Here is a 14,557-nt window from a genome sequence, read left to right as displayed (position 1 = left end):
GGGGGGGAGGTGGGGGCGGCCAGGGGATGGGAGGCCCCACAGCCTGGAGTTGAGGCCTCAGTAGCCCGATTTCCCACCAATCAGGCGCGGGGGGAGGCTTTACAGCCTGAAATTGACCTGCGGTGGGGGAGGTGGCGGTGGAAGAGTAAGCTACATGGTGAGAGTGAGCAGTTTTAAAGGTGAGTTGCTCCCATCCCGTTTCTTTTTTTCTTTTCCTTTCCTTTCTTTTCTCTTTCTTCCTTTTGTCCCTCCTTTCTTTCTTTTCTTCCTTCCCTCCCTTTTCCTTCCTTCCTATTTCCTTTCTCTTTCTTTTTTCTCTTTCTTTCTTTTCCCCTGTCTTTTCCTTCCTTGTCATTGCTAATCTGAGTAGACCTGGAAGGGGAGGGGAGAAGCTTGAAATGCCCTGCCATTTCATGTTTTCCCAGGCTAAGAGCATTTTAAATTTTTAGTTTTCTGCTGTGTGGTCCTTGTGCTTTTTCTTAATGTTTTATATTTAAAATTGCATTGCAAAATCCCACTATTCTCCTACCTTTCCTAAACAAAATATTGCAAGAGTTTTAGGCTTGTTTATACGTCATTTCCTGTCTCCTGGCTCCATCCCCAAAAGTCTCCTGGCTCCACCTTCAAATTTTAGTGGGCCACGAAGGAGAAGTGTAAAAATAACCAGGCCGGGGGGGGGTGGGGTGGGGTGGAGTTTGGGAAACCCTGGAGTAGACAATGCTGACTTTGATGGACTGAGGGTCTGATTCAGTATAAAGCAGTTTTGTATGTTCATATGATAACTGACAACACTAATTCTCACAGATTTCCTGTGGTCTAGGCACCACCTCACGGGATTTTTCACTCTGTCATAATGCACCGTCTTGCCTACCCTGCTAACCACGGTTCCCAGTGGGATATCAGAACCAAATTTGGAAGGGATCGACTGTGGGCCTATATATAAACCCACCTGAAATAAACAGGCCCGGCGCTAGGGGTTCTGGCACCCTTAGGCTGAGGCCTGTTCCCCCACCCCCCAGTCTCTTTCCCTGCGCGTGCGGCTCGATAACATCACCGGAAGTGATGTCATTGGGCTGTGTGTACTACACATGAGCTCTCAGCCCAGCCCTCCCCTGCTTCAAAGGGAGCCAGCCTGCTCCCTTTGAAGCAGGGGTGGCCCAGCCTGAGCAAGTCACAGGAAGAGTCTTCGGCACGGGGAGGTGGTGGGAGGCGGCGGGCGCAGGCCAAGTGATGCCTGAGGTGGCCGCCTTCTTGGCCTACTCCCACGTGCTGGCCCTGGAAATAAAGTGAATTCAGCCAGCTCTGAATCAACCAAGAACACTTTATTCCAAGAAGAAGCAGTCACAAACAACACAGGCACTTCACTCATTATATACACTGTGGCTGAGTTAAGCACACTCTTTAGTCAGCAGCAATCCCGCCTATTGGTCTCTCCAGGATCCTGCGTTGACATTTCCTGGAAGAAATGCCTCATGTCCTGATTGGACAGGGAAATAAACTGTGTAGCACCAAACAATCATTGCTTCAGGCATAACTATATGCCATGATACAAAAGATTGTAATTATAATACAAGCAATAAAGGTATCAATTAATGTAAAGTGTCCAGTCAAGCAAGAGAAATATCCCAAACTTCCTGCTGGCTGTGAATTTCCACTGGCCCACATTGCTATGTCTATAAGCACTCCCTTATTCATAGAATCATTGAGTTGGAAGAGACCTCCAGGGTCATCTAGTCCAACCCCCTGCACAATGCTGAAAACTGACAAATGCCTCCCCCCAAATTCATAGGATCTTCATTGCTGTCAGATGGCCATCTAGCCTCTGTTTTAAAACCTCCAAGGAAGGAGAGCCCACTACCTCCCGAGGAAGCCTGTTCCACTGAGGAATCGCTCTGTCAGGAAATTCTTCCTAATGTTGAGCCAGAAACTCTTTTGATTTAATTTCACCCATTGGTTCCTGTCCTATCTTCTGGGGCCACAGAAAACAATTCCATACCATCCTCTATATGACAGCCCTTCAAGTACTTGAAGGTGGTGATCATATCACCTCTTAGCTGCCTCCTCTCCAGGCTAAACATCCCCAGCTCCTTCAACCTTTCCTCATAGGACGGTCTCCAGACTCTTCACCATCTTTGTTGCCCTTCTCTGGACCCGTTCCAGCTGGGGCCACAGAAAACAATTCCATACCATCTTCTATATGACAGGCTAAAACTGAACACAATACTCCAGATGAGGTCTTACCAGATCAGAGTAAAGCAATACCATCATATCACGTGATCTGGACACTATACTTCTGTTGATATAGTCCAAAATTGCATTTGCCTTTTTAGCCACCGCATCACACTGTAGACTCATGTTCAGCGTATGATCCACTAAGACCCAAAGATCCTTTTCGCAGATACTACTCCCCCATCCTATAACCATGCATTGGATTTTTCCTACCTAAATGCAGAACTTTACATTTATCTCTTTTAAAATTAATTTTATTGGTTTTAGCCCAGTTTTCTAGCCTGTCAAGGTCATCCTGTATCCTGTTTCTGTCTTCTACTGTATTTGCAACCCCTCTCAGTTTAGTCTCATCTGCAAACTTAATAAGCATTCCCTCTATTCCCTCATCCAAATCATTGATAAAGATCAAAGTTTTCAGGTTTTCACGGCTGGTAACATCATTAGGGTTTGTAGAGTCTTTCGGGATCAAGTGCCGTGTCCTACTGGAGAAAGTTTTCCTTCCAGACGTTTCGTTCTCAGCTGCGGAGCGCCTGCTCCGGCTGCAACGCCACTGAGGATGTTCTCCGCAGCTGAGAACGAAACGTCTGGAAGGAAAACTTTCTCCAGTAGAACACGGCACTTGATCCCAAAAGACTCTACAAACCCTATTGATAAAGATGTTGAACAAAACAGGTCCCAGGACAGATCCTTGAGGCATCCATCCTTTCTAAATGTTCCAGGACCTACTGTTTGATGATCTGTTCTAAAACTTTTCCAGGGATAGACATCAAGCTGACGGGTTGGTAGTTACCTGGATTACCTTTTTTCCCCTTCTTGAAGATGGGGACACAATTCGCCCGCCTCCAATCTTCCGGCACCTCTCCTGTTCTCCAAGAATTCTCAAAAATAATAGCTCAAGGCTCAGAAATTACATCCACAAGCTCTTTTAGAACCCTTGGATGCAATTCATCTGGCCCTGAGGACTTAGTTTAATTTAAAGAAACTAGGTGTTTATGTACTACCCCTATGCTGATCCTAGGTTGGAACTTCATACCCTCCTTATATATTCTGTTTTTGCCATGTTGAGCACCATTTCCCTCAGAAGAGAAGACTGAGGAAATTACTTGTAACAATTTCACTTTCCTGACCTCGCAATGGGCCTACCATGTCCTTGCTCTTTGAACATAAGAAAAGAACCCTTTTTTGTTGTTTTTAGCATCTTTGGCCAGCCTAAGCTCATTCATTCTTCATACAACATATAGAAGCCAATGCAGCTGAAAAGGTGAGAAGGACTACAACCCCCACCAACTATCAACATCCCCTATCTGTCTAGGCTTGGAATATCGCGCCGTTTTATTGGATGAAACAGGCTCATGGAAGCTAGTGATTGGCTGTTGCTAGAGACGCCTGCGCGTTGCACACGGAGGGCGGAACTAAGGAGTTACTTGGTCCTGCAAAGAAGGCGCTTGGAGGAGCGTCTGTATTCTATTGTTTCAAATGTTGGTAAGTCGGAAAAGTGTGGAATTGGGAGGAGTTTGGGGAACTCCGCTGAAACGTCGCGCCGGTTTTCCCCTTCCTTTGCTTCTTGTGGATCTTGAGTAGGAGAAAAGGCAAGAGATTGCACTTGAGAGAAATGAACACCGTCGCAGGAGGGGAAAGGAATTCTGGTGCCAGATCATAAAAGTGCATTCCTCGGAGTAACCCCCGGGACTTACTTCTGGATAGGCTTGCTTAGAGCTGCTTTTTATGGCTTTTAAAATGGCGGATGTAGAAAAAGAAGTTTTTAAAAAGCCGCGTAGGTCCTGATGATTGTTTTTGTGGCGGTAAACAGACAAGCAAGAGCAGCCTGTTCATTAGCGATGCATGCAGCTCCTGTGTGTGTGTGTTTAAGCTAATGGACCCAGCATTTCAAACCCTTGATTTTTATACGCTGTCACCCCAAAACCGCTGTTTTGAACAGGGCTGGTTTCTATGTTTGCTCATTCACTGTGTGATAAAAAGCACAGTGCCTTGCTGATGGCTGCGGTGTTATAAAATGTCAGCTTGGACATCCTTATGATGTTTACAGGACTGCAGAATTTTCTTTGCATACCACGACCTTTTTTTAAAAGAAAGGTTGTTGCACCTTAATGACTGATTGTGACATAAGCGTTTTGTAGATTGGAGCGTGCGTTGTTGTTTCTTTTTGGGACAAATTGTCTCTTTGCAAGCGGACATTGTCATAAAAATCCCTGCAGCATCATAAAAATTTCTGCCGCAGCGGTGCAACGCAAACAACAAAGGACGTGGCTCTTTGGTTAGAATTTGTATAAGCAAATCACACCCATTTCTTTCTGTATCGTAAAAATCATACATTTACTGGTATTTGTCGTTTAGGCCTCTCTTTCCCCTCCCTCCCTGCTGCTTTGATTTCCTCTTTGTTTGGGATGTTTTAATCCTTGGAGCAGGAACCTTTTTATTTTCTATACAAGCTGTGTTCAAATTCAGTAGGTATCTGAAAATCTTGTCAGTCTGCAAGGGGGTACTGGACTTTAATTGGGCTCTTTTGCTGCAGACCAAGGCGGCTTCCCTGTGAAACTGTCACTCTGTAAACACATTCCTCCATAAAGTTCCAAAACAATGGCATTCTATTTGTAAACCAAAAAGAAATTCAGGGCTTTGAACCTGCAGTGCTCAAAGCTGCAATATCAACCACATAGTTATTAATGATTTATTTCGTCCACTAAAAATTTACCATTTTTGGTTCGGTTTGTACACGCAGCAAAATTTGGTAGTAGGGTGAACTGTGCTGATCCAAGCACATTTTAAAAAACCATATCATGGGTATAGCTTTCTACCTTTTTAAAAAAAACTTCCTGGGCTGGCTTTCTGTTTGCAGAGAGAGCTTGTTAAAAGGTTCATTAAAAATAAGACAGCCCCAGCCCGCAATCTGAAGTGGTCAGTGGTCCATTCAGATCGTGTCATTGTGTTCTGTGACTTCCTTCTGCCATTTGTGTGCATGAAACATGAACAGCTTGTATTCACAGGCTCTTAAAAATCATGGTGGAAAATGTTGTTCCAGCAACATGTGGAACTTGAGCACCTCAAGATACTGTATCTGTGATCAAATGCAATTATATAATTTTCAAGCACTGGTAGGGTTTCTAAAATTTTTTTAACTAAGACCCTATTTCGCTTGCACGACACTGTTTGGAAGTTGGATCCAAGAATGTTGTGCCATCCTCCAAGGAGACCTCGCTGGACCTTTGTAAAGTACCCCATTTGCTGTTGATCAGCCACCTGACCAAGCAGCCATTTCTGGTGAGTTTCTGCTCTGTGCATGTTGCTTTCTGTGAGTTTGGAAAAGTGTTTTATTTCTCCCCAGATGCTAAGCCCATGTGCAATAGTGTCACTTGCAGTAAAGCCTATCTTGAAATCTTGGCTGCTGCAGCATTGCTGGTAAGAGATTTGGTTATGACTTTTTAGATTGTTTAAATTACTCTTTTGAACAGACAGTGATCACTCATAGTTATTACTGCTGTCTGTAACTAACCCCTTTCCTCCTGTAAGTATATAGCAAGGTTCTGTGCTTTGTGTACTTATTCCTCTTACAGTAGTTGCATATTTGGGGGAGGAGGAATTCCTTCCCTGCAATCAGAAATAGCATTGCCATGAAATGCTGTCCAGCCGACCACTGCCCATGCTACTGTCCATCTCCTTTTCAAATCCTGTTTTCTGTGCCCTAGCCTGTGGAAGTGAAGTGGGCGGCAACCAGAGACAGGCCTTTCTCAGTGGTGGCCTCGCAACTTTTGGAATGCCCTTCCCCTTAAGACTTACCAAGTACCTATCTTAATCAGAGGTGTCAAACATGCAGCCCGCGGGCTGGATGAGGCCCACAGAGGGCTCCAATCAGGCCCTCTAGCAACTGGCTGTCATCAGCTTCATTTTCCCTTGCCTGCTTTTTTCGGTCGCCATTTTGTGTTTCTCCCCCAACAGGCCAGAGCAGCAAAGCAGCCTTTCCCTCTCCCCCCTCCCTTTTCCCAAAGGGAGGAGGCAGGGAGGAGCAGCCTCAGCCAATGAGGGAACTTGGCTCTATAGCTCTGCTGGGTGATTAAGTTTGCCAGGTTCAGTTAATCACTCTGCAGAGCTATTGAGACAAGCCTCTCTTCCTTCTAATAAATGGCTAAGGCTCCTTCCCCTCCTCCTTCCCTGGGGAAGGAAAAAGCCAGAGCTTCCTTTGCCCAGTCCCCACCATCAGGGGAGCTGCAATGAATGCTTTTAAGACTAGCAACGTTTTAGTGAAGGTATGAGCTTTTCGCCTTGCTACAGAGAGAGAGAGTTTTGTTGGGCTTGTAACTGGGTTCCCCTCCTCTTTTTCGCTGTACTCATGCCCTCCAGTCTTTCTCAATAGGAAAGCATGTGAACTGTTTAGAAGAGAAATATCAGCATTAGGCTGAGAGTGTGTTGCACCCCAGGCTTACCCAGCCAATTTTCCTTATTTTTTCTTTCACATTTTCCTTTGATTGGCGGTCTTGAATTTAGACTTCCCAGATAGTAGGCTGACACTGACCACGGTACATGGCTGTCTCTCTGTCCTTGTAGTTGCTTTTTGGTGGGGGGGGTTGAGTTGTAGTAATTATAGTAATTATAGGGGAAAATTATAGTTTTGTAGACAAGTACGTAGCCCTCAGTCTATGCCATGGTGCCTTCACATGTTCTTGACTAGTACTTGAAGCAACTTCTGTATAAAAGTTCACAATGCCCAGCTGCTTTGACCATGAGATGTCTGTAATGAATGTCAATAAATCAAAAGTAGATTTCAACTTACAGATGTGCACACGTGAACAGCACATATTCAAGACTGGTACAGCACAGACATTGTCTGCGGTTTCTGATGCAGTAATTCATAGCAAGAGGTAACATTTATCAGAGACTGTAAAACAAAATATTGTAAGTTGGCTAATATTTTAAGCAGAAAAAAATCTGCAATTGTGTGTCTGTGCCCTTTATAAAGTTTATATGTCCGCTACCTGGCATTACATTTTATGATACACATGGCTCGGCCTGACAAGGTCTCATTTATGTCAAATCCGGCCCTTATAACAAATGAGTTCGACACCCCTGCCTTATGGTCCTTAGGCAACTGTTTATTGCGATTGTGCCTGGGAGGAAGGTTTCAGACTGTGTCAATCAGAATGGTAGGATACAGGTCAATAACCTTTTTAATTGGAGGTCTGCCTTCAATTAATGATCAGTGCTGGGAAGACATATTGTTTTTCCAGGTGGTAAACTGGGTGAAGGAGCAGCCAGACTGTACTACCAAGAAGGGCAGGGAAGGGGGTGTGAAAGTGTGCGTGTGTTAGAACAGCTCTACCAAAAATACATTCCATGTATGTGTTTCAAATCTCAAATTTTACTTGCTTTTCTAAGATCATATCTGGGGTATCAGAATGTGAAATGCACATTTTACTTCTGCAGGATTAAAGTTTTGATTCATGTGTAGGTATACATGATTGGGGGCAGGGAACGTACATGTACCAGTCTTCAGCCACTTTTGTTGCAAGGGCACTAAAGTCATTAAATTAAAGCCAAATTGATAATTTAAGACATTTTTCAAGGTGTGACTCACCTGGTCGCACAAAGCTTTGGAGATTCTGGGGCCTAGCAGTTAAGCAGCTGATCAGCCATGCTGGCAGTCCCTGGTTCTGATCTTTGTCACTGCCACAAATTCCCTTGTTTTCCTTAAGGAAGCCAGTCTCTCTAAGCCCCCATCTGGAAGAGGATTAGAGACTTGCCACTATACAGGGTAGGGATACAATTTATTGTTCGCCTTAGACTACAGCAAAGCTGTCTTGATGAGAATAACCTTCATACTTGCCCACCTCTTCCTGTCCCTTGCCCTTTCTTAGGAGATCAAGATGGGTAGCTGTGTTAGTCTGCCTGTAGCAGTAGAAAAGAGCCAGAGTCCCGTGGCACCTTCAAGACTAACAAAATTTGTGGCAGGGGATGATCTTTTGGGAGTCACTGCTCACTTGTTCAGATACTTAGGTGCTGTTCTGTAACAATTTGATGGTGGGGCAAACCTGTGAGGCACAGTGAGCCTCTTGAGAAGGTGTGCCTCCTGTCAGATTTAGGTAGATACTGATTCCCAGAAGTAGGAGGCATCTTTGAAGGAAGTTCTAGTGGTGTTATTAATTGCTCTTCCTTGGACAGAGTGCTTCCATGTGCTGGAAGAGTTGGCCTCTGAACTCCAGTTGGTGGAGAGGCCTGATGTCTGATTATGAGGTTCAGCTTAGTCCTAGTGAGGAAACAGGATGCTGGACAATGAACTTTTGGAATAGCAGAGCTGTTCCTGACCTTTTCTCCTGGGCTATTCCACCAGTGAAAAGAGTGTATGCTTTTCTTTCTCAAATCCAAGTTTTCTGCATTTGCTGCAAGGAACTGAATATGCAGCACTCTCTTTCAACTAAGCTATGCAAAAATTCTCGAGTGCCTTAAAGGTGGAATATGATGTCATTCAGGTAATCATAGTGAGGTATCAGAGAGGAAGGGGGGAAATGTTAAACATCAAAGAGTATTTTTGAAGTGCTTAAGTGATAGTCAGGACTAAATGTTTCTCTGTTTCTTGCAGCAGCAGCATGGTGAGTGGGAGACACCAGCTACGGCCCCACAAATTTGCAGATTCCTTCTTTGCTGCACCATCCAGGCATTGCACCTTGTCCAAAAACTTGAGCTGCATGACAGCAACAAGTGTTACACTGGCTGCTGTAGCACTTCAGCAGGAGAGCGGACAGGAACAGGAGCTGTCCAAGTCTTCTGATGCTAAAGGGTTATAGCATTGTCCAGAGTCAGAGCACTGGAAATCTGGCTCTGAAGGGCTTCAGCCTCCAGAGTCCAAACACTAGGAATCAGTGATGACTGCGGTAGATTTCCAAGGCCTGGGGACCCACCAGTGAAGTGGCGATGCGTCACATCTCCTTCCTTGCGAGATATCTTGGCCGTAACGACGTGCCTGTCTCCGTAGTGGAGGATCCTGGATTCCTGTGGCTAGCAAAGCCTCTTGTTCTTAACTCGAAGGTGTTGGACAGGACCTGCTTTGCTTTTGCCGCCCAAGTTCTCATGGATATTATGACAGCTGTCAAAGAATGTTTTAAACCAATGTTCTCTTTAAGCTGCAGAGTCTTGTGAGCAAAAATTCTACTTTGTGAGCTACTGGCATTAAAGTTGTGAGTTACTGCATAAATTGTTGTGCTCTGGGACCATTTTTCCTGAGCTAAGACAAAATTGCATGAGCTGGAGGCTAAACGTCTGTGAGCTAGCTCACGCTAACTCAGCTTAGAGGGAACACGCTTGAAACCATGTTTCAGGGGAGCAGTGCATCTGACCACAGAAATTTGATCTACGCAGGCTGAAGAGGGGTTGTACTAAATGGCCTGTATGGTCCCTTCCAACTCTGTGGTTACATGTCTGATTATCCTTTGGGCAACACATGGCAGCTCAAAGAGGACTCTGTCAAGACCAGGGCCTTTTTTTTGTAGAAGAACTCCTTTGCATATTAGGCCACGCACCCCTGATGTAGCCTGTCCTCCTGGAGCTTAAATTAGACCCTGTGCTAAGAGCTCTGTAAACTCCAGGAGGATTGGCTACATCAGGGGTGTGTGGCCTAATATGCAAAGGAGTTCCTGCTACAAAAAAAGCCCTGGTCAAGACATAAGCCTGTGCTGGACAGGTATAGCTTTGGAAAGGCTCAGACGGCTGAGAAGGTTGCCAGCAAACTTAACAAAGGCGATTTGGGATTAGTATCAATTCTGAATCTAAGGCCAGGCTATGATAACATGGAAAGCACTTGGAGCATCGTGAAAGGCCTTCACAGCAGTGGACAACATTGTCCTGTCCTCAGCCAGTGGGCTCATTGAGGTCTTGTTGACAGCAGTGAGGTGGAAGGACTCTTGAGTGCTGCATGGGCTGTTTGTGATGACCCTTGTCAAGTCCAGAGCCACAGAGGAACTGAAAAATAGTCTGTGTCATCATAACTTCTCCTTAGAATGCCCAGTAAAGGACATGGGCGTATTCTGGGTTGAGATGTTCCACATGCTGGAGCACTGGTGTGAGCAGCAGTGGTCCATATTGGAAGTCACTTTGAACATGTGCAACTGTTGCCTCATCTCAACACATTGTGTCCTGTTGACTGACATGGTGAACATACAGCAGCTCTGTGTGGAGGTGTTGTACCCTACTGGTGGACCTCCTGATGGCACCTGGGTTTTGGCCACTGTGTGACAGTGTTGGACTGGAGGGACCATTGGCCTGATCCAACATGGCTTCTCACTTGTTCCTGTTCATTACACACAGCAGATAATAAAGTTTGGACCATTTTTTCCCCTCTGTGATCTTACTAATGTCTTATGTTCTGCAAGTTTTCAAAAAAGGGTCCATCCTTTTCCTTATATTTGGGGCATTTCTGATCTGAAAGTACTGGAAAAGAGATTCTCTTTTGCTGTGCTGGCTTGGTGATCTTGGAGGCTTGACCAGATCTTCCATTTTAATGCTTCCCCTCCCTCACTGATATTTTAAGTAGCCAGTTAAGATTAAACATTCCATTCTGTGTTGCTGTGTCTAATTGAGATACTTTTAATGCAGTAGTTATTCTGGGCTTGTTGCAGGGTTTCCACAATAAAGTTGTTGTTCAAAAATGATATTTCTGGGGGGGGGGGCGGGGCGTCGCTTGACAATGGCGGACGCATACTTTTGAGCAGGCTCCCACTTTCCCAGCATTAAATCAAACTGCCATAGATCGGACCGAGAGAGATGAATAAAAACAAACACAGGAAATCAGCAGTTAAAAAGAATGCCAGAAACTTACGACCAACAACAGTTGAAGAATTCTTTTGGCCTGAGGAGCAGGGAAAATCTCAACCCCCCTCTACACAAGAGCAGTTAAAAATGGCTCCAACCATTAACGAAGGAAACGACGGAGATAAAGAGCAAACAATGCAAGCCTCCAATACCCTTACAAAACAAGATCTTAAGGAGCTTAAGGAGGACCTGCGTTTGTACATAAAAGAAGCAGTCGATGACGTCCTGCAACCAGTTAAACTGGATATAGATCAGTTGAAATCTGAAATGCATGAAACAAAGCAAATGGCAGAGCATGCAACGGAAATCAGCCAAGCAGCAGCATCCCAAGTACAAGCACTTCAAAGGTCAGAAAAAAATCTTGCAGACAGACTTTTAATTGTGGAGAACAGATGGAGATCGTGTAACCTTAAACTAAGAGGGGTGGAGGAGGACGTGGATCATAAAGGAGATTTAGCAAGCTATGTGTCTGTGTGGCTTGGAAAGGCGATTGGTGCGGAAGACAGGGTAGCTCCAGCCATTGTCAGAGCCTATAGACTGGGGGCCTTAGCTAGAGCGAAAAGGAATAGGCCTCGGGATATTTTGGTGCAATTCTTATACCCAAGAGCAAGAGATAAGATCTTAAAAGAGGCCAGGAGAACCGGAGGTCTTTTACATGAGGGAAGGAAGATACAGGTCTTACTGGATCTCCCCCCAGAAGCAATTCAGAAACGTAAAACTCTTAACTTCTTTGCTAATAAGCTTTTTACATCCAATGTGAGATTCAGATGGAGTGCGTCTTCAGATATATACGTCTTTCGCAATGACTCTCTCATGGAGGCTTCGGATGTCGCTTCAGGAAGAAAGCTATTGAAAGACCTGGGGATTGTACTCACGCCAGAAGAAGAAGGGAAGATATCCAAAAACGTCCCAGAAGATAAGTGAGAAGTGAAACACTGACAACTTTCTTTTAATAACAATGAGACTGTACTTAATGTGATGTCTGCAACATGGCTATATATTTTGTTTAAAGTATTTTATGTTACCACCTACAGACTTTAGATATGACTTTCAATAATATTAGACTTTGGAAAAAAAAAAAACTTCTACTGATGATGATACTTCTGCAGCTGGAACACTAATGAAATGAACAGAGTGTATAGGATGGGAAGATACATAAGAAGAAGCTTTCCTTCTCATGTTTTTGTTTTTATTTTATTATTGTTATTATTTTACTTATAGGGTGACATACTACAACTCATAGAAGCAACTGTTAAAGATATGATGATGTTAAAAATGAAGATATCTTATAGTATAAATATCTGACTAGTTTAAGTGCCTGATGTGTGTGGATGTATATATGTATGTGTAGGAGTATGAATGTGTGTGTGTGTATATATATATATATGGGTGTGTGTGTGTATATACATATATCGTGTGTGGGTGTATATACATATATGGTGTGTGGGTGTATAAACCAGTAATGAATTAATTGGATAACTACAAAATTAAACTAAAAAATAAATGAATTGATATAAATTAATGATAAAAGGTTTTATCCCCCTCCCCATTTCTCCCCCCCCTTTTTTATTTCCTTTTCACGCCTCATTTCTTTTACATAGGTTTCTCCCTTTCCCTCCCTCCTTTTTTAACCCCTTCCCCCTCCCCTTTCTTTTTTCTTCCTTCTCTCTCAGCCAACCCTCTCTAAAGGCATATGTGAATGGATAATAATAAATAAGAGTGAACATATGAACATATGAAGCTGCCTAGTGCAATGAGAGGGCTGGGTGGTGTGAATATTTATAGAAATAGATCCATATAAAGACGCATAAAACTCATAAGGATAACTGGTACAGATATTATATGGAGTTATTGGACATTATAATTATCTGACTAAAGTGTTTTAGATATATTCAAATGAGAAATGAATTAAGTAGGTAATTAAATACTTTGTGCTAAATTGGAATGAATTATCACAAATTAATGATGAATTATGTTTATTCTCTCCCCTAACTCTTTCTGTTTCATATTTTCATTTTTACTTTATTTGGCCTATGGACTTGATCGTTGATATTTTTGATACCTATTTATTTATTTATTTTATCTCTTATTGCTTTCCATCAGTCCCTTTCTATGGAAAGATACGTAATTGATTAGTTAATTTAATTTCAATGGGAAGGTTGGTGTTTATATCATTAAGAATAAAAACATACATGGAAATATAAGTAAAGGCAGAATGTATAGAAAGGAAAATACAGGTATGATAGATTATTGTTATTCAAGTATTACAGTTGCTAAATATAATTATAGATGTAGGTGGGAACGAAAGTTTAAATATGCATATAAGGTTTAAAGGACATTAAATGTAATGTAAATGTGTAGGTTTTATTAATGTTTTATAGGGTCTTATATAGTATTGGTATATTTAAGAGGTTATTGGAAAATTTATGAAAGTTTTACAAAATTCTTAAAATTCTTAGAAGGTTGACATAGGCAGTAATAATACTTCTGTAAGAGCAAGGGAAGGTAGAGGACTTAACAAAGCAACTGGTTTATTTGTTTTTTATATACATAACAAAATTAAATTGCTTGAAATAAGCCCCCCTGTCGGGTAGGGTAGGTTAGGTTAGGTGAGATATTCTTTTCAGACAAGGAAGTTTTTTACTAGCTTCCTTTCTCTCCCCTTTATATAGGGAAGGAATTCTGAGAAGTATCCCTATTTAGGGGAACCACGTTTGAAGTTTTCGTGTTAAGTTGTGTTAGGTTATAATACAGTTGAGTACTCTTAAGCCACATTAAAGATGGCACATATGTACAAACTTCTTGGTTGGAACTGTAGAGGTCTTAATAACATTGTAAAACGCAAAAGGCTTCTTAACTCTATGCAAAAGGAAAAGGCAAACATTGTATGTCTTCAGGAGACACATCTAAAAAATGCTAATGAAAAACTGTTATCCTCCAATTGGTTTACTCAAAGTTATTTGGCTGCAGGGACTTCAAAATCCAGAGGTGTAGCAATTCTGTTCTCAAAATCAGTACCTTTTCATTGCCAAAAAATAAAGTCGGATCCTAAGGGTCATTATATTTTTGTCAGAGGGGAAATAGAGGGTCAGCCACTTACAGTAGCATCCCTATATGCCCCAAACGTAAACCAGAAAAAATTCATAAAGGCCACTCTTAATCTCCTAGCAGAATTTCAAATTGGTGAAACCATTATTGGGGCAGATCTAAATTATATAATGGACCCTACAATGGACAAAACACACAAAACAGGAAAAAAAGCAACAAAAAGCACTGAATTATCAAATATGATTGAGTCATTTAATTTGGTAGACATATGGCGTTTATTGAACCCGGAAGTTAAACAATACACTTACTATTCTAGTTTACATAAAATTCATACCAGAATTGACTATCTTCTTATAACTAAAAGGCTAGCCAATCAGATACAAGAGGCAGACATTGGCCCCCGCATAATCTCAGACCATTCGTGGGTAACATGTACACTTTCCACTCAAAATGATGACACGCAAGG

At 42.7% G+C, this 14,557-nt stretch overlaps 1 protein-coding gene across 2 annotated transcripts in view; it reads left to right on the top strand.

The window, feature by feature from the left end:
- LOC132572263 (zinc finger protein OZF-like) overlaps positions 1 to 14,557 on the top strand; it is a 51,317-nt gene that overhangs the window by 20,044 nt on the left and 16,716 nt on the right. Inside the window, exon 2 of one of the 2 annotated variants that reach the window (XM_060239143.1) lies at positions 3,425 to 3,711. In XM_060239143.1, coding sequence (XP_060095126.1) covers positions 3,706 to 3,711 — 6 coding nt within the window. In that variant the 5' untranslated portion in view covers positions 3,425 to 3,705. Of the gene's footprint in view, positions 1 to 3,424; positions 3,712 to 6,346; positions 6,492 to 14,557 lie in introns of those variants that run through there. The other variant, XM_060239142.1, reaches the window with a different exon arrangement.

This window comes from Heteronotia binoei, chromosome 5 (assembly GCF_032191835.1).
Source record: "Heteronotia binoei isolate CCM8104 ecotype False Entrance Well chromosome 5, APGP_CSIRO_Hbin_v1, whole genome shotgun sequence".
Taxonomy (NCBI): domain Eukaryota; kingdom Metazoa; phylum Chordata; class Lepidosauria; order Squamata; family Gekkonidae; genus Heteronotia; species Heteronotia binoei.
Note: the sequence above shows the minus strand (reverse complement) of the source record. Positions and strands in the feature narration are given on the sequence as shown.